The 19,137-nt window shown below is 38.6% G+C and overlaps 1 protein-coding gene and 1 long non-coding RNA gene across 3 annotated transcripts; one reads left to right on the forward strand and one right to left on the reverse strand.

Moving 5' to 3' along the window:
- Positions 1–1,409: 1,409 nt before the first annotated feature.
- Positions 1,410–15,938, forward strand: pde9al (phosphodiesterase 9A like). Of its 2 annotated transcripts, XM_031297031.2 has the most exons (20): positions 1,410–1,518; positions 1,961–2,105; positions 7,930–8,000; positions 8,611–8,688; positions 9,028–9,071; positions 9,270–9,324; positions 9,630–9,700; positions 9,855–9,942; positions 10,039–10,117; positions 10,227–10,301; positions 10,404–10,490; positions 10,606–10,710; positions 10,904–10,986; positions 11,265–11,421; positions 11,552–11,665; positions 11,935–12,039; positions 12,182–12,310; positions 12,397–12,492; positions 14,104–14,186; positions 15,577–15,938. In XM_031297031.2, exons 1-19 carry the CDS (start codon positions 1,427–1,429, stop codon positions 14,152–14,154), a joined length of 1,725 nt encoding a protein of 574 aa, XP_031152891.2. In that variant the 5' UTR covers positions 1,410–1,426; the 3' UTR covers positions 14,155–14,186; positions 15,577–15,938. The 2 variants fall into 2 exon arrangements, with proteins under 2 accessions (XP_031152891.2, XP_031152892.2); XM_031297032.2 differs by lacking the exon at positions 14,104–14,186.
- On the reverse strand, positions 6,356–18,678 carry LOC118495118. Its single transcript, XR_004897430.1, has 4 exons — positions 18,669–18,678; positions 13,089–13,094; positions 12,764–12,770; positions 6,356–6,494 (listed from the first exon to the last, which is right to left on the reverse strand). It is a non-coding gene; the product is annotated as an uncharacterized LOC118495118 (long non-coding RNA).
- Between the last annotated feature and the right edge of the window lie 459 nt (positions 18,679–19,137).

Raw genomic sequence — 19,137 nt, forward strand, 5'->3', positions numbered from 1 at the left:
TACTTGTCTAACTGCATATAACATGTTTAAAAAAAGCTCCAACAGGAAAAACACTTCTTACACACTGATGCACCAGTATTATCAGTATTAATTTATTGTAATATATATTAATAGATTAGATATATGGGCCAGATTACTTCTTCCACACTGCTGTTGAGGGATCCCTCCTCTGTTGCCCCTCCTAAGGTGTCTTTCTTTTTTCTCAATAAATCTGTTTTCCTTATCCAAATCGATGTTATCAAGACAAATGTTGAAGGCTACATATTATAAAGCCCCCCAAGACAAATGGAGGGAGATGTTGCGATTTTGGGCTATAAAAATAAGAAGAATTAACATGACATGAAATGAAATGCATAAAGAAAAGTCATTCCTCACTTCAAAATCTTCTCAAGTGCTACAGTGAACTTGTCTGACAAAACCATCTGCTAGACCTGTTCTCAACAAGTGGATGAGTGGACTGGGGAGGGTAACACACACACACACACACACACACACACACACACACACACACACACACACACACACACACCTAAAACAAACACAAATACATAAACTATGTTTGTAGAAGGGCACTCGATCGTTAATGCAGTATGAATTTTCCCAGTGGGGAACACATTTTTTCAATTATTCCGACACCACATGAATGCAGCACAAATGCCCTATCTCGCAGTATTAACAAAAAGTGAAAAATAATTTGTATATCTGCCCCATGATTCGGATCTACTCCAAAATTGAATTTGGTCTTCCTTGGCCCATGCTACACCCTCCCACCAAATTAAGTAAAAAATCAGGCCAGTAGTTATTGTGCTGACAGACGAACAAACTAACAAACAAACCAAACTAAAACCTTAACCTTCTTGGTGGAGGCAATGTGCAACATAAAACACATTCACACATGTATATACAATTCAGCACTCATGCAACTCAGTGGTTGACAGGAAAAACAAAGCATTGCTTGAAATGAGGTCCCCCCTGATATGATATCATTTTCCATCTATTGTTGGTGCTAAAATTAATGTTTTGTGCCTGCGTGCCTTTTAGGCCAGTAATAATTGCTGTATTTAACAGAACACATGCGTAAAATATATTTATCTAGCCAGGTTTCAATCAGATAGCTGTGTAGTTAACAAGTAATGTTCAGTATTTGATGAAGATGTAACGCTTTGGTGTATTTCCCCCCCATGAGACACAGTGAATCAGACTATGCAGAAAAGAAGTGTGACCAGCGCATGTAAAAGCCACATACAATTAAGACATTAGGGTTGTCTTTTTTTCCATAGTAACTGTCCCCTGGCAACCAGTAAGAGGGCCAGTTATATTCATACTACTCCATATCCCTCTTGCTCCCTTACACATACCCTTTCTCATCTTCTCTATCACTCACATCCTCTCTCTCTCTCTCCCCCCTGTAGCTCTCCCTTTGTGTATGTGCATTTGTGTGTCTTCATGTGAGTCAGCTGCATCCTCAGCACCTGGGACATTACCTTTCATATCCACAGGGAAAGCCTCGCTGACACTGTGAGTGCTCTTGCATTTGTTCAATTAATTTGACTGTGATTTATTTAAACTGTATAATTGTATGATGAAAATGTTTTTTTGTTTTAGATTGAAAGAAAACGTTTTACTATTTAACAGAATTGTGAAAACAGGCTGTGTATTATGGAAAATATTCATGTTTTATACATTTGTCATGGTCATTTTTTGGGTTTCCTTTATATTTGTATTTGTTTTTTCTTTCTTTTAAACTTGAGAATGGCAACAGGAAAAACTTGAGTTATGTCATTTGAAATTTGTTGACAGACATTTGACAGAAATGTGTTGCGCACCTGTTGCTGATGTTTTCTTATCTTCTTTTGTCATGATTTACTGTTTTTATAAGGCATTCACAGTACACTCAGCTGTTTCTGCACGAAATAACAGAAAAGAATATCTATATATCTAATATCTCCAGTATCTCTAGTGGCTCATCAAGTTTGTCGATCAGGGCTTCGAGCCAGAATCTTTGCGGGTGTTTGAGAGAGGAGAAGGAGGTCAACATGGGCTCCAGCTCCTCCTCCTATGCCCCTAAAACCATTTACCTGGATGTGGATGGGAAAGTGCAAAAGGTGGGTCTAATTCTAGTGAAAAGGCTGTATTTCTGGGTTTTTTGTTTATTAACATTGTAAAATTATGTTCAGTCTCCCCTGTTTGTTACAAATATAATGTGACTAAAAACATTTTCTGAGGTGTGAAATGAGCTGGTTTGACTATATATATACATATGTCTGCGCTTCTCTCTGATGCTCTGAAACAGACGATAACAGGCAACACAAACACTGCTGCACGTGACGCTAGTTAACACTATACTCGACAGCAGCTAACGTTAGCGTACCGCTAGCTAGTAGCTGGATTAAACAAGGTTAAAATGCTGACTGTTAAATACAATATGATAAAGTATATATATATATATACATACATACATACATACATACATACATACATATACGTTATCATATTGTATTTTGCCAGCAAACTGGTCATATACTGTAAATAGGATTGGTAATAAATGCAAACAAATATAGATTTAATATGACCCAAAAATGTTAACTGTAAACCGTGAACAGTATCTTTAGGCATTAGGTATCTAACTGTAGTCAAATAAATCAATCAATGAAAAATACTTGAATTAATGTTGTATGGATTGTTTTGGCAATACATTCCAAAGTATGTTTAAATTCATGCAGTTGGGACTCATCCACTAAATTTACATTTTTATTTATTTATTTCATTTTACAATAAGACATTGAGAATTTAATAATGGGTTTAATTATAAAACCAACTTTAAACAAAACATGTTGTTAACAGCTTACACACAAGCATTCTTTTCTGCTGCCTTACACCTCTGTTGTATATGAATGAAAATATGGATTTAGATTATTTCCTTACGCTTCATTTTATAGAAGCAGCAATTAAGCCAATACACAGTGGTGATAAACAAAAGAAAAAAAAAAAAACAGAATGCAAAATAAAGTGTAGCACTGATTTAGTTCATTGAGTTTTAGTCGTAACGGCAATCATTCAAACAGTCGTGGCAAATGGTGTAAGCCTCGAGTTTCATGTTTCTGCGTTCCAAACATGCTGCCAGATAAATGAAACACTTGTTGATCTGGTGATGCAGAGTGCTTCAAGTAGAGAGCTGGCGATGACACATGTCTGTTCAAGAGCCCGGAGCCCACAGCCTGAGGCTGAATGTTTGTCTGCTACACCTGCTCCCTTCAAGATGGGAGAACTACGGTGGCCCTGAAGTGCAAATCACAACAACAAATAGAAAAACGCAACAGCAAATCATAAAACACAACCGCAAATAGGAAAACATTTCAACAAATCATAAAACACAACGGCAAATAGGAAAACATTTCAACAAATCATAAAACACAACGCAAATAGGAAAACATGACAGCAAATATGAAAACATGACAGCAAATATGAAAACACAACAGCAAATATGAAAGCACGACAGCAAATAGGAAAACACGACAGCAAATAGGGACAGCAAATAGGAAAACACGACAGTAAATAGGAAAACACGACAGCAAATAGGAAAACATGACCGCAAATAGGAAAACATTTCAACAAATCATAAAACACAACGGCAAATAGGAAAACATTTCAACAAATCATAAAACACAACGCAAATAGGAAAACATGACAGCAAATATGAAAACATGACAGCAAATATGAAAACACAACAGCAAATAGGAAAACACGACAGCAAATAGGGACAGCAAATAGGAAAACACGACAGCAAATAGGAAAACACGACAGCAAATAGGAAAACATGACCGCAAATAAGAAAACACTACCGCAAATAAGAAAACACGACAGCAAATAGGAAAACACGACAGCAAATAGGAAAACACGACAGCAAATAGGAAAACACGACAGCAAATAGGAAAGGAAAACACTTCAACAAATCTGAAAACACAACGGCAAATCTGAAAACACGACATCAAATAGGAAAAAATGACAGCAAATACAGTTTTTTTCAATTGCTTAAGCACAATTTTGAAAACAGGGACCGTTTTTTTCACAACACTACACACAATTAGCACAACCACACACCCAATTAGCAGAACACATCAGACCCTTTGCAAAATTAAACACTCTTGCAAAAACTATACACTAATTTTTAAAAAACAGATTTTGTTACCATATGAAACACACATGTTCCATATGACTTAATTATGTTTGAATCAGATACACACTGCTGTTGCTAACCTAAAACACTTTTAGCAATTCTACTTCCCAGTGATTACAGTACTGTAAATGAAGTACACAGAGAAAGTGCAAATATACAATAACTTCACCAAACACTACACAAGACCAATTCTGCAGACTGAGGAAAATATAATTTATTTCTCTCCATATACCCAAATCAGTCAACATGTCAACATGGAGAATCACAACAAAACAAGTCCCAGTTTTCATACAGCTACTACAGTAGTGTGCATAACACTGTTAGCTCAGCAAACAACAGACAAACATCAAATACTGTATCCAATACAGGTTACAATTACAGAAAAAACAACAACAAACTAAAAAATGATCTGAAAAGTACAGAAAATACTAGACATTAGCTCTTCGCCTAGCTGGATCTGGCCAGAGAATTTCATCAACATCACAGGCAATAACCTCATTGGCAAGACAACTGTCTTGAATGTCGAATCCATCCTTGCACAGCTGCGGCGTCGACTTGGTCACAGGCGTCCTACCTGGGCCTGGGGCCGGAGATCATAAACACTCGCATGAATATGGGCCCCCTTCCTCCTTGTCGTTCTCGACCCTCAATCCTCAAATGTCACAGGGAGGGGCAGGGGCGTAGCAAGCTTTTCAAAAGTGAGGGGGATGGATGTGATTTGTTTATTAACAATAAAAACAATGGATAATCGTTTGTTAACATGGGCAAATGGAGCATAATCTAATTATGTATGTGCTAATTTGCATAAATAGCACAACAGATCTAAACATTGGGTATAGCCAGGTGAAAATGTCTTGTTGACATATAACAGAAAAAGACTTAATATTAAGGTCTGAATGGAACCATTTAGGCTACCCATGAGCATGAATACATAGAGGCAGGAAGAAGTACTTTAAACCAGCCTTTATTAATTAGCCTATTATTGCAGAGATGGGGTTTGGGGCTGGGTCCGTGGGGTTTCTGGGGGTTCACTTTTTATTTTACCTATCTTTTGTCTTCTGCATTCTCCTTACCCTTGTTCTTCCCTCAGACTCATCCCCCAGAAACAGTCCCACTGACTCAGCCCCAAACCCCATCTCTGCAATAATAATACTGGTTTAATACACTCAATAATCAATACTGGTTTAAAGCACTTCTTCCTGCCTCTATGTATTAATGCTCATGGGTAGCCTAAATGGGTTCCATTCAGACCTTTACATTAAAGGAGAACTCCGGACAATTTTTACTTGATCGCTATAAGTATGTGAGTACTGTCGATAGCAAAAAAAAGGAGCCAAATCGGTGCTAGCTAACTGGAGCTGCTGCAGCTAATGCCGAGAGCTCCCACTTAGCTAAAACGGCAGTTTTGGGGGCATATCATAAAGAGTGCCTTTGTGCCTCTTAACAGACACAAAATGCAATTAAGATGTCTGTGCAACATGAACAGGGCCCTTACATGACAACAAGATGCGTTTTCAACTCAGACATTGTTTAAATTCACCTACCCTGTTAGCTGATAGCTGCCGTCTGGGATGAGTGAGTGTTCAGCCAGGCTTCGGTAATAATCATCAAGCAGCAGTTCTGTGTGTATTTGTAGCATATATATCCATTTTGTGTGCGATCCATCTGGCGTTGGTGAATAGTAGTCTCTGCAGTGGCAAACTGTGTGTTAGTTGCCTTAGCCAGGCTAGCAGGGCCGACCGGCATCCTTCTAATTCCTCCCCGCCTTCCTCACCTGCCGCGGCCGACAACAATCCACGGGCACCCGCTGGTTTGGTGGATGTCCTCCAGAGGACAGTTCATGCTTTCGCGGCGAAAAAAGTTTATTTCCCCCTCAAAAATAGGTAATTGAGCACTGTAGTGGTTATGATCATATCAGTGACTATGTAACTACATGGACACGGGACAAATGATGCCTGGTTCTTGTAAAGTAACAGCGTTACAGAAGGCTGGCTGTAGTCTTGCGCTGAAGTCCCGTGGGATTTCAGTTGTAGCAGGAAAAGGTAAACAGCAGTGTGTAGATCATACAGTCTATGGTGTAGATCGGAGCGTGGTGTGAGAAGAGTGAAGAGCGGAGGTGTTCACAAGGGAAGAAGCTTGGAGTAACCTATGGAGCTAGAGCTAGCCTTCAGCCTACGACGTAGCTACGGCGGCAGTTCGACGCAAGGCGTTTGTGCAAAACTGTGGAAAAACTGCAGAAAAAGTGTGGGTGTTGAACCCTCTCACCGGGAAAAGTGTGGGTGTTAAAACACCCACATCCCCCACGGGTGCGACGCCCCTGGGGAGGGGTATCAAAAGTGCTGATATGGTGCATACAATGAGCAGCTGATTACTGTAACTGTAGACAGATTTTCTTTTACCTGTTTCCTTGTCGAAATGTCCTTATGACACATGCCACTGTATATCTGCTAAGATTTGGCTGAACTCTTAGTCCAGCCTCCCTCAGCGTCAATCCGTGGTTCACAACATGGTCCACTAGTGTTGCGCGACTTTCATTTGATAAATTTGGTCCTCTTCTTCTTTGAGCATATTCTCCGGCTTCAGGTCTTCCTCTCCCTCTCCCTCTTCCTCTACCTCCACCTCGGTCTCTACCTCTGGCTGGGTCTCTTCCTCTACCTCCTTCTCCTCCTCTGTGGATTCCCCCTCTCACTCTCAGTCTTCTTCTTCTGACTCCTTCCATTTTGGTTGAAAGCAGGTGAACTTACTTGCTGCACTTTATATAGTGCTTAAACCTGATTGGTGTGTCTACAATTAAGCAATCATGTGTTTACGTACCTGGTGGCTGTGTTTAACCAATTGGTTCATGGGTGTGTTCATTTGAAAGCCTTTGCTTTGAAATTGCAAGGAAATGACATCATGATAGATTTCTGTGTCAAATGCATACAAGTGTGTTTAGTGTTTCGCAAATCACTGTGTAATGTTTTGCAAAAAGTGTGAAGCTGACAATGTGCTTACAGTTGTGCAAATCTAGGCCAGTGTTTTGCTCCTTGAGTGTAAGGTTTTGCTAATTGTGGGAAAGTTTTAATTTTAGTGTGTAAGCAATTGAAAAAAACTGTATCGTGCTTTCATATTTGCTGTTGTGTTTTCATATTTGCTGTCGTGTTTTCCTACTTGCTGTTGCGTTTTTCTAGTTGCCGTTGTGTTTTATGATTTGTTGAAGTGTTTTCCTATTTGCTGTCGTGTTTTCCTATATGCTGTTGTGTTTTATGATTTGCTGTTGCGTTTTTCTATTTGCTGTTGTGATTTGCACTTCAGGGCCACCGTAGAGATCACAGTTTTTGCACGCAGTTTACGCGCCCACTCTTTGCTATCAACCCTCCACAGACAGATTTTGTAATCTCTATGCATGTACTGTACTAAGTTTTATAAACTGGGCTGGTTATATGACAGGCATGGATACTGTTGCTATCTTCAATAGCTCCATGAACACAAACACTCCAGCTATCCTTTTCTTTCTCTCATTGGTCTCTCTGCTGACTTGACCTTATTCAACCATAAAACGAGCCAACCCTTACTCTATGTTCCCATATGTCAAAAACCTGTGCCTTGTGAAACCATGTAGACACAGATTGCACTGTATTGGATATGTGGGCCACAGAAGAGGGTTTCTCCTAAACATGCTACCACTACTGTGTTCATCCAATGTACATAGTAGTGGTCTTCTGCCATCATTTCCATCATATGAATTTATACAAAATGCATTTACCTCACAGGTGGTGTTCAGTCGGCACTGCAGCCCCTGTGACATCAAGGAGCTTCTGTGTTCCTCATCTCACATTCCCAGGTTTGTTGTTTTGTTTTCTCACTGTTATCTCAATTATTTTTTTCACATGTAGATCACATCACTCCCTATCTGGCTCTCTGGGTGTACTTGAAAATGGCCCTAAAACCTTAGAACTATCACAAAGCAGCATAAAGCAGCCAAGAACATGAGCATGTGGATGCAATAGGCAGACAGACACACTGCATTAGCCATACACATCAAAGCAGACAATGATAAATGATATATGCAATATGGAGTCGCCGTCTGTCTTTAGTTCTGTTTTGCTTTTATTGAAGAAAGTAAATACATACATGTATTTTTCATCCATTTGGCCCTCTTTCTCTTTCATTCAGTGAGCCAAAGTCTTTACTGACTCAACTTTGTAACATACTGTAGGAAAAAACACATTCTAGGTAAAATGTACACAGTTTTTTGTAAAGCAAGAAAAAAAAACGTATTTCTATGTATACGCAATGTATGGATCATTGCTGTTTAACCCTAACACTATTTAACAGTCTCCCTGGGTAAAAAAAAGTCCACATTTTCAAAAGACTTTCTAGCTTGAGAAAAAAATATTAAGGAGAGTGAATAAAACTTGCTGTATATCTACTTAATTTTCCTCTCACTGCAGGAACACTGCCATCATGATGGTGGACCCAGAAGGGGCCTTGGTCTCCATAGATCCAACCATGCCCACCAACTCTCCAAAGTAACATACCAGCATTATCATATTGTTTTTGTATAGAAATCACATTTTTACATTTTACTTATGTCATCCTTTTTCTAAATTTATTTTCATTTTTACAAAAACTCGAAGGTCAAGATTTAAAGATTTTTTTACCTTGGAAACAGTAGCTAACAAAACAATCAGCATAGGGTTCTTTTAGTAGCTGCTACGGAGTTTTCTACACAACAGCTTCTTCAACAGCTACTTAATGAACGTTGTGGTCAGATTGATCAATATTTGGAAATAAGAACAATATGAAGAAATTGTTAGGCTGATACCATAAATTAGGAATAATTACTGCTCCGCTGATTTTTTTCACAGCTTTCTGTACAAAGTTGTTCCTCTGTCTACTGGTCAACTTGGAGGTAAGCTATCAGCAACAGCTTTATTTCCCTTTCACTCTACACACACACACTAACACACACACACACACACACACACACACACACACACACACATGCATGCATCAACAACAACAACACATCTACTGTGAAAGTAACAATGAGCTTGAAAATACCAGACTTGATCATGATGATTTATCAGGAGTGCATTTATGTCTGCAGAGAAGGAGGACATGTTTCAGAACGTGTTGTCCCAGGTGGCTGATCAGTTCAGCAGGTAACGCCGCAGTTGTTTATATTATGTCATGGCTGAAGCCTGCCTCTTTCAAACACCCCCTTCCCCACCCCCCCTCCCACCCCCAAACACACACCCACCCTCTGATACATAACTCACATACATACCTGACACTAGGTACTTATGGTAATACAAGCTTCAACCCGTAGAGGCAAGTTAAATCAGTTCTTTCACCTTTGTCATTTATTTTGTAGGCCCCATTCCAGTTTTATTTTTTTCATTATGACCAATGGACCATGTGAAATATGTGTCAGTCTCTTATCGTTTTCTATTTTTTCCTCTCACAGAGCCTTTCGCATCAATGAGTTGAAGACTGAGGTCACCAACAGACTAGCAATGCTGGAGAAGAGAGTGGAATGTAAGTGGTACATTTTATAGTAGGTAGTTTAAAGAAAAGAGTTCCCCAGAAAATCCTTTTCCAATGCAATACAACCTGAGATGTAAACAAAACATGAAATGCAGCTAAACTGCGCTGAAGCCAAACTGTAATACCTCTTGTCATCTTGCTTCAGTGGAGGGCTTGAAGGTGGTGGAGATTGAGAAGTGTAAAAATGATCTGAAAAAGCTACGAGATGAGATGACTTCAAGAGGTGGTGGCAGGTTAGACATTAGATCATCTTACTCACAGATGTCAACAGAATCATGTTAAATTAATTTGAAATTAACTTTTTGGGATGTCTTTCCTTTTAAATTCAGAGTAAACTGTCCATGCAAATACAACTTTGACGATGGGAAGAAGGTAACTCCTAGACGAGATGTCCCCAATTACCCAAAGGTATGTCCACTGGGACTATTGCTTGCATTACTTTTAGACAAAGCTAACTTCATTGATCTCTACAGCCTCTTTTGAAGTTCTGATGGCCTTGTTTATTTGGTATATACAGTACACACTGTCTCAGGAGACTGTTGAGGCGCTCAAGAAGCCAACGTTCGATGTCTGGCACTGGGAACATAACGAGGTTTGTTGGCATTGCTGCTCCAGAACTCAATAGGCCATTTCCTTTCTATGTTAGCCATGTGTCTGAGGTCTGAATGTGTTTTCCCTTCCTTTGTGACTGCAGATGCTAAGTTGTTTGGAGTATATGTACCATGACTTGGGATTGGTGAAGGAATTCAACATGAACCCCATCACACTCAAACGCTGGCTGGTATAGTTAGAGCAATAAAGGGCATTACAAAACTGTTTTCAAATGGTACAAAGCTGGAAATACTTTTGGTTTAAGAATTTTGCAGTCAGTCGCTGAATGAATAATTCTCTTCTAGTTGGCTATTCAGGAGAATTACCGTAGCAACCCTTTCCACAACTTTCGCCACTGCTTCTGTGTTAGTCAGATGATGTATGGCATGATTCACCTCTGCAACCTACAGGTATGGTCCGAGTGTGTGTGTGTGTGTGTGTGTGTGTGTGTGTGTGTGTGTGTGTGTGTGTGTGTGTGTGTGTTACAAGTTGTTTTTTTGTTTGAAATACTGACCAAGACTGGACATTTTGCCATTGTTTTGACAATTTGTAATAATTTATACTTAAACACTTATATACGTATACATTTATACTGTTGTGCAGGAGAAGCTGACTCTCACAGATATGGGCATTCTAATGACAGCTGCAGTGTGTCATGACCTGGACCACCCTGGCTACAACAACACGTAAGACTCCCTATTCTGTCTGTAGGTGTGTTGAAAGATGTAGCACTGCAGATGCCCGTTGACCCCAGTATGTTTTGACATCCTCTGCACAACACTTTTGTCAATGAACTGTGAAACTAGTTCAGCATGGAGAGAGTTCAGGTATGTAAACACACTGATTCAGATTATCATATTGTTTCTGGTTGGAGTTTTGGGCGGGCAAGGACCTATCTTTTCAGGAAAGCTTCATGGGAATATACTATCAATCCATCCATTCACCCTGGTCATCCATCTACCAGGTACCAAATCAATGCCCACACAGAGCTGGCAGTGCGCTACAATGACATATCTCCGCTGGAGAACCATCACTGTGCTGTGGCCTTCCAGATCCTTTCTCTTCCTGAGTGCAATATTTTTGCAAATGTGGATCCTGAGGCCTTCAAACAGATCCGACAGGTGAGATGCACATGTAAAACCCTCACTATTCATGACAAGCATGCTAAATTTCATCTTAATCCTGCACAGTCTTTTGTAACTAATGTAACTATCTTCTAGCAGACTTTTGGTTTTGTTCTTATATTTCCAGACAATTATCACCCTCATTCTGGCCACCGACATGGCCAGACACGGGGAGATACTAGACTCCTTTAAGCAAAAAGTGGACAACTTTGATTTCACCAACGAAGAGCATGTGACATGTGTATGTATACATTATGCCTTATAAGATCATGTTGCAACTCCACCTGACATCAGCTGTTTACCGTACTGCACATGCAACACATGACCTCAACACAAGCAGGCCTTTATCTGTGATCAGCAGAGGCCAAATGGATTGTATTAGTGTAATTGGGAAAATTGTCACAGAAATACCGTAGATGCTGTATGTGTGCTGATGATGAAAAGACTTCTTTATCCTGTGTTTTTTTATGTGCTGCATGTATGTTTGTGTACATGTGCGTGTGTCTTCAGCTGAAGATGGTTTTAATCAAGTGCTGTGACATTTCCAACGAAGTGAGGCCAACTGAGGTAGCTGAGCCATGGGTGGACTGCCTACTGGAGGAGTACTTCATGCAGGTGACCTCAACTGAAGCTTTATGTAATATAACTCTTGGAAAATCCATTATCAAAATCCATCATGTCAATTCAAGATGTAGAACATTTTTTTACAGTGTAAGCAATAGCTAAATGACAATATTCCCACGGATGTGCTTCCCAGAGTGACAGGGAGAAGTCTGAGGGTCTCCCTGTGGCTCCCTTCATGGACAGAGATAAAGTCACCAAACCCACTGCTCAGATTGGATTCATCAAGTTTGTCCTCATCCCAATGTTTGAGACTGTCATGAAGGTAGGATCATGTGTTTGTACAGATGTGTTCCTTTACAAACACACTCACTGATTAACAAGTTTTGCTCTCACTGTGGTGTCCAACAGCTTTTCCCTCAGATTGAGGAGATCATGGTTCAACCTTTAAGAGACTCTCGTGACCACTATGAGGAGCTGAAACAGATTGATGATGCCATGACAGAGGTAGAACCTATTCTATGTTATTCTATTCCATTCCATTCTAATCATCTATCTATCTATCTATCTATCTATCTATCTATCTATCTATCTATCTATCTATCTATCTTTGTAACATAACATCGAAATGTAGGTGGTGAGTAGCAAAGCTAGAGTCTGTGATGGAGATGTGATATGAGCCAGATTGCTAAAACATACACATACATGCACACACACATGTATAGACACACACATGCTATTCCAATGTATACACTTCCTCTGACCTCCTCTTATTTACCTGCCATCTACTGTGGCTATTACATGTAATTGTCTGGATATTGTAAGTCTGTAGTGAGAGTTGAAATATCAGTGTTTCTGTTAGTAAGTAAGAGATGTTTCACAATGTGAAAAAATTGAAAGGAAAAAATGATTATTTAAAGGAATAGTTTGATATTTTGGGAAATATGCTTATTTAATACACTTAGTGTAATATGTCTTGGCTCTCTATACTTTCTTGGCTCTGACCAGTTGCAGGCAAGTCAAATCAAGTAAATTTTATTTATATAGCCCAAAATTACAAATCACAAATTTGCCTCAAACGCTTTACAATCTGTAGAGCATACGACGCCCTCCAGCAGAGACTCCAGAAAGTCACTGGTCCCAGCCAAGAAATAACTGCCAGAAAGCAAATTATTACGGAGCACCTACGTGGGGATGGGGAGAAACAAAATAGATGGATGGAAAAAAAAAAGATAAATACTTTTGCATTCTCCCGAGAAACTTTTGCGTTCCATCAAAACTTTTTCAAGTTGGGATAAAAAAAACAACACTGTGACCCCCCAGCGCTGGGGTTTCTATTTTATGAACCTCTCCAACGGGTGTGTGTGTTCCATTGTTGTGGTTGTTTCCATGGTGCCGAACTGACCTAGAAGTACATTGACTTTTTTCTTCTTTTTTTTTCCCAACCTGAAAAAGTTTTTCAGGAGAACACAAAAAGTACAGTATTTATCTTTTTTTTTCTACAAATCTATTTCTTTCTCCCCCATGTTCGAGGGGCTTCGTAAATAAGCGTATTTCCAAAAATGACAATTTTTTTGCTCCATAAACAATTTCAGGAATAATTATTTGAATACAATACTTACTTTTTGGTTTTAGCAAAATTAGAGCAATATCAGAATATTACGTTTAATTATTATGATATTTTTATGGCAACAATCATATAGTGAACATGTCATATTGTGACCTCAGGGGATGCAGGGAACAATGTTAGGAATAGGAATGGTTTGAGCCTGCACACACATGCAGCGATCACAGGCAAAACCTTTCTAAATTAAATTTGGTTTGTAGTACAATGTCAGTCTAGACTTGAAGGTACTCACAGTCATCAAAGTGTAAGGGTCTAAAACAATGGCAGTAATACAGGTTTCCTGCTGTGAGGAGGCAAGTAGAAACCAAATCCAAGTCAATCAACACAGTGTCATTTAAGCTTTTCACCTGGAGCTACCAAACACTCAATTATCAGTTATGACATTTGTGTCACATGAGGTCTCGCACACACACACACACACACACACACACACACACACACACACACACAAACCCCTTGCTAACATAAAGGTGTGTCTTTTGTTCAATGAGGCACAGAAGAAAAAAACTGAAAATATGTCATTAGGCGGGAAGAAGAAGTAAGCTCTGCAGTGAGTGAGTGCAATGGTATCTGTGTAAGTTGCTTTTACTTACTTTACTGACTCCTTGGTTTTACTTTAGTGTTAGTGTCATGAGTGCGCTCTGTCCCTGCCTCTCTCTGGCCTCTCTGCACAGCAACTCTCCTCTGTACTGAACTCTATCTACAAAAGCCACACCTTTAGGAATGTGCAGCACTTTCATCACTTTGGATTCCCCAGTTTTTTTTTACAGTTTTTCTCAGTCGCTTTGGTACATTTCTCAGATCAGAATTGAAATTCTCAAAACTACCTGTTCAATTTTCACATCATTGTGTCACTTGTGCACATCAAAAAAGCAGTTTCTCATTTCTTTGAGCAAGTTGCAAATGCTTTGGTACATCCATGCAAATGATTATGTACAATTCTCTGCTGTTTCCTACATTATCAATTGCTTATGTCAACCCCCAACAACATTTAGGCATTAGTTCATAGCATAAGTCTTTACATGCAAAATGGTTGAACAAGTTGTCATAATATGTCAAGCATATTTCTATACATTTCCATTAGACTTTTTTCTAAATCTGTCCTGAATTGGTAAATTGCTCCCAGGTGAATCTTGACTTTCTCTAACGAAGGTGCAGCTCATGAACCATCAACTGGCAAGACTGTCTTATCCGTACACAATGACACAAGGACTTGTCATTCTGATGGCACTGACATGTTCATTGACACAGATATTTACTTTTGAGAGATGAACTAAGGATTTTGAGCAAGAGACTGGCTTTTGCAGGTAATCCATGGTGTTTTGCTATTTGTACAAATTGTTTTGAGAAATGCACTTACTGTTTTGCAAATGTTGAGGATGATTCGAGAAATGTACCAAAGCGACTGAGAAAAACTGTAAATTTTATTTATGTAGAGTTTATATTAATTTACTCACAAAAAGGAAAACCAAGGGGGTAATCCCATTTAGTCGGCTCAAGCTAAATTGGTTCAGCATGAGAAATTATTGGCAAGAGCGAGGGTCATGGCTGTATAGAAGTTAAACTGCAGACAAAGAAAAAAGTAAGAAACATAAGCATATTTTTGATTCTTTTTGATTCATGTAATGTCATCACAGAATACGTCTCCATTCATTTTGCTGTTGTCACAGCTGAAAACAAAGTGGTGAAGTTGTTGCTCATTTGTTTTCCTCTTAAACACCATGTGAGTACGTTCTGACTTTCCACACAGGGAGGCCAGTTCTCACTCACAGCTCTCTAAGGCAAGTTCAGTCCAATAGCCTTCATCTGTGGTGGAAGATGACCACCCAAATTTTTGGTGGTCAAGCATGGTTTGTGCTGATAGGCACAGCTCTCTTGTTTTTAAACCTAGTTTTAGTTTCAGCTTTCCTCCTTAACAACATGCTGTTTCTCTCTACCTAATCTAAGCTCATTTTTCATTGCAGGGGTCTTCTTTTGTGATTACACTCAGGAAAGACTTTAAAACATGCGAGTGAGGCCTCGGTGAAGACGTTTGGCTGTGTTGGCGGATGGATCAGGATCAGAAGGGAGAGAAAAGAGACTGCTTGGCTACATACTGAACTAAACTTAGACGTCAAGGTGGAATCTTGACCTTTGACTTAGACTTTTGCACTGGATGTAACAGAGAGGGACCTGCTGACCTCTTTGTATAGTATGGTGTTTATGTTGTTCTTTCTACTTACATTTTTTATTTCATTTTATTTATTTACTTTATTTCATCTCAATAGTGAAGGACACATTTCTTCAAAAACAAAGCTACAGTATTTTAAGATTAATAACATTAATTAAAAAATAAAAAATAAAAAATAAAATATATATATATATATATATATAATGGCTGCAGAATAGTAATATTTTCCACAAATTTTTTTTTGTAGAAGAATGAAATGCACCGAAGCTGAATGTTTTAACCTCACTGTAGCAATCCTTTTTTGATTGATCTGGTGCACCTTATTAAACCATCTTAAATCTTTACAAATCTTACATTCAACACTTTTCAATCAAATAAAGCCACATAGTGGCACATGTCCAAGGTGTTACACAATGTGTCCTAAAAAAGGACTTGCCACTGTGAGTCCTTCTATATAAAGGTAAGACAACAAACATTTCCTAACGGAGTGTCTTCAGAGTGTTTAAAGTCAGTCACTTTATCTAATAGAAAAGATTTAAAAACAACAAATGCTGACCAAAGTTTGTTAGAGGAAAAGTTTACAGTAAAATACACTTGGATAATTTAAATAAGCCTGATATGAACTTTACAATGATCACACATAGTGAAGCAAGTTGCCTTTGAGTTGACGCATTGGTAAAGTGAAAAAATTACCTGCTGACTGAGCACTTCAAAAAGGGAAAATATCTGTTAAAATGCTGTAATTATTACACAACTAATGGACATAAATTATCCCCTCATTTGTGCTTTTTATATCTCTCACGTGACTTGTTACATATCACTGTGGATCAAATGAAATTTCCTTCCTGACCTTGGAAAAAGTAGTTTGACAAAATAATCTCAACTAACTCTCTCTGGAGCTTTCAGTCGTAGCACACAATCTTCATCACCAGATGGCTTAGATGTCATGGGAATGTATCTGTTGCCATGCAAGCTCAGTAGCTGTTATGATTTCATCCATTGCACTTTTCATCCATTTTGAAATGCTCAGTGCTTGCTTGTCAGCAGATCCATCATCATTACAATGAAGCAATCTCTTGTCTCTGACAAAGACAATGTGATATCCAGATCTGGGAAAAAGTTACGTAATAACTCTGTAGTTTAGATTGTATTGTCATATTACTGTTGATTACTAGCATACCACAGCAAGTGCATATTTCGATCACTGTGGTAACATTTCACATTTTGGATTCAGTTAATAACTTCACCTGAAAAAAAGACTCATTTCTGTTATTTCACATCCTCACTCACTTCCTCTCCCTTTTGACATAAGACTGGTGCTTTATACGACCCCACCTGTAACAATGCATGATCTATACATACTTTATTGCCCCATTTTAGACTTAAGGGCTAGAAACGTGTTGAAATATGACTAGTTATCCAGTTCTGTACCACCCAAAGGTGCCACTTATCTCAGCCCGCTCCACGCCCCTCTCTCTCTCTCTCTCTCTCTCTCTCTATCTCTCCACAGCTTCCCTTTGAGCCATATCAGACCTGGGTGGTTTTCCTCCAGCTACTCCACAGTGATTTTATTACTGTGTTTTATTTGGCAACATGTTGCCAATAACTCCAGAGCAATTATTGCCTCACCTGTTGGCCTCACCTCACACACACTGAAAACCACCTGCATATCTCTGATGAAATCATATTAATAGCACACAATATGAATCACCAAAGACTTTATTTGTTTGTGCATGTCAAAATTAGGTAGGATAATTAATAAACGTCAATTTCACCCCTCTAGTCTGTAGCTTAATTTGATTAATATTTTCTATTTTATTTGTTCATATGTTGATGGTCTATGTTGAATTAACATGACTGTTTGTGTGTGTACATCTGCAATACATGTAAGTTGACGATCTAAAAGCAATAAAAAAAACTGTAGACCACATGTTTGTGTTGCAGTTGAGATGTGAGAAAGTGAGTAAACATATTTGAGTGTGAGTGTTTGAATGAGTGTAATTATGCATCGCCTTCTTCACATAGCGTGACAGAGTGTATTGACATTCACATTCATTCATGCAGGAATGCTTTGATTAAACCACATGCTGTCGTATCATAAAAAGAAAACTGCACAGTGTATGCTGCTGCATGGCCAATGATTTAAGTCATAAATAGTCATGCATTACTTTTATTATATTTTAGTGTCTCTTTGGGGTTCTTGCACTATTTTTAAAGTCAAATGTAATGGTTTTTAAGACCATTTTAAGGCCACCACAAATATAATTTAAGACCTAAAAAAGTTGGGAAAAAATATTTGATAAGAAAGACAATTTATTGAGTCATTAATAAGATTATTAACTAACTTAATAGCTTAATAATGTCCTTATAGCATCCTCAAAAACAAAAATTATACAAGTAGATTCGAAAAGGCAATCTGATTGGTCAACAAGACATGTAGAACGTGCTCAAATCAGCATGACAGCCAATACATCCGTGATGACAGCACACCAGGTTCATCACTTACAATGTTACTTCGCCATTTCCATGTCAACATCACAGAATTAAATCCAAAAATCTTTTGAAACATGAAAACAAATCAGGAACCACAGTGGAACACACAGAAACTCTCCAACATATTTAAATAAAGTGATTAATTTTAAACAATTCACACTCTGAAGTTAACTGTTACTGGAAATGTTTGGATCACATCAGCTGTGCCGCTGACAGGGTGCTATGTTAAAAATAGCTATACATGTGAATTTCGCGGATGTACAGGAGCTAAATCTGTCAATGGAAAAAAAAATATTCTGCAGATATCTTAGTTACACCACAATGGGATAGCAAAGCAGTTTTGTGTAAATATGTGGGCTATTTATTTGGTTTGGAAAATCCCACGATCTCTACAAAGCTAACTTTTATTTTGTTGGTAACATTATAATCGTGTTGGCTTACTGTGTGAAGAATCCACAATACCTCTGCCCTTTGAGTTTCTGGCGGCGACACAAAACCACTCGAAGCCGCCAGTTGAGAATCAGCGAGGGAGTCTGAAATTTTTGTTCGCTTCGTTCTGCTGCTAGCTAGCTAATGTAACATATAACTCCTAAAAATGCTGCAAGGCCTTATCTCTAAAAGACTACAAATGGTTACGAAGGTGAGGTAACCAAAGACACATTAGGTGATTTACGGTAGACTATCCGTGACAAATTACCCCATCATCTTAAAAACACGGGCAGCTAATTTAAAACCTACAGCAAATTTACACTAAATTTAAGACATTTTATGACCTTAATTTCACAAAATTTTATTTAAGACATTTTAAGACTTTTTGATTTGATTTTATTAGGATCCCCATTAGCTGATGCAGAACATCAGC

The sequence above is a fragment of the Sander lucioperca genome, chromosome 5 (genome assembly GCF_008315115.2).
Source record: "Sander lucioperca isolate FBNREF2018 chromosome 5, SLUC_FBN_1.2, whole genome shotgun sequence".
Classification (NCBI taxonomy): domain Eukaryota; kingdom Metazoa; phylum Chordata; class Actinopteri; order Perciformes; family Percidae; genus Sander; species Sander lucioperca.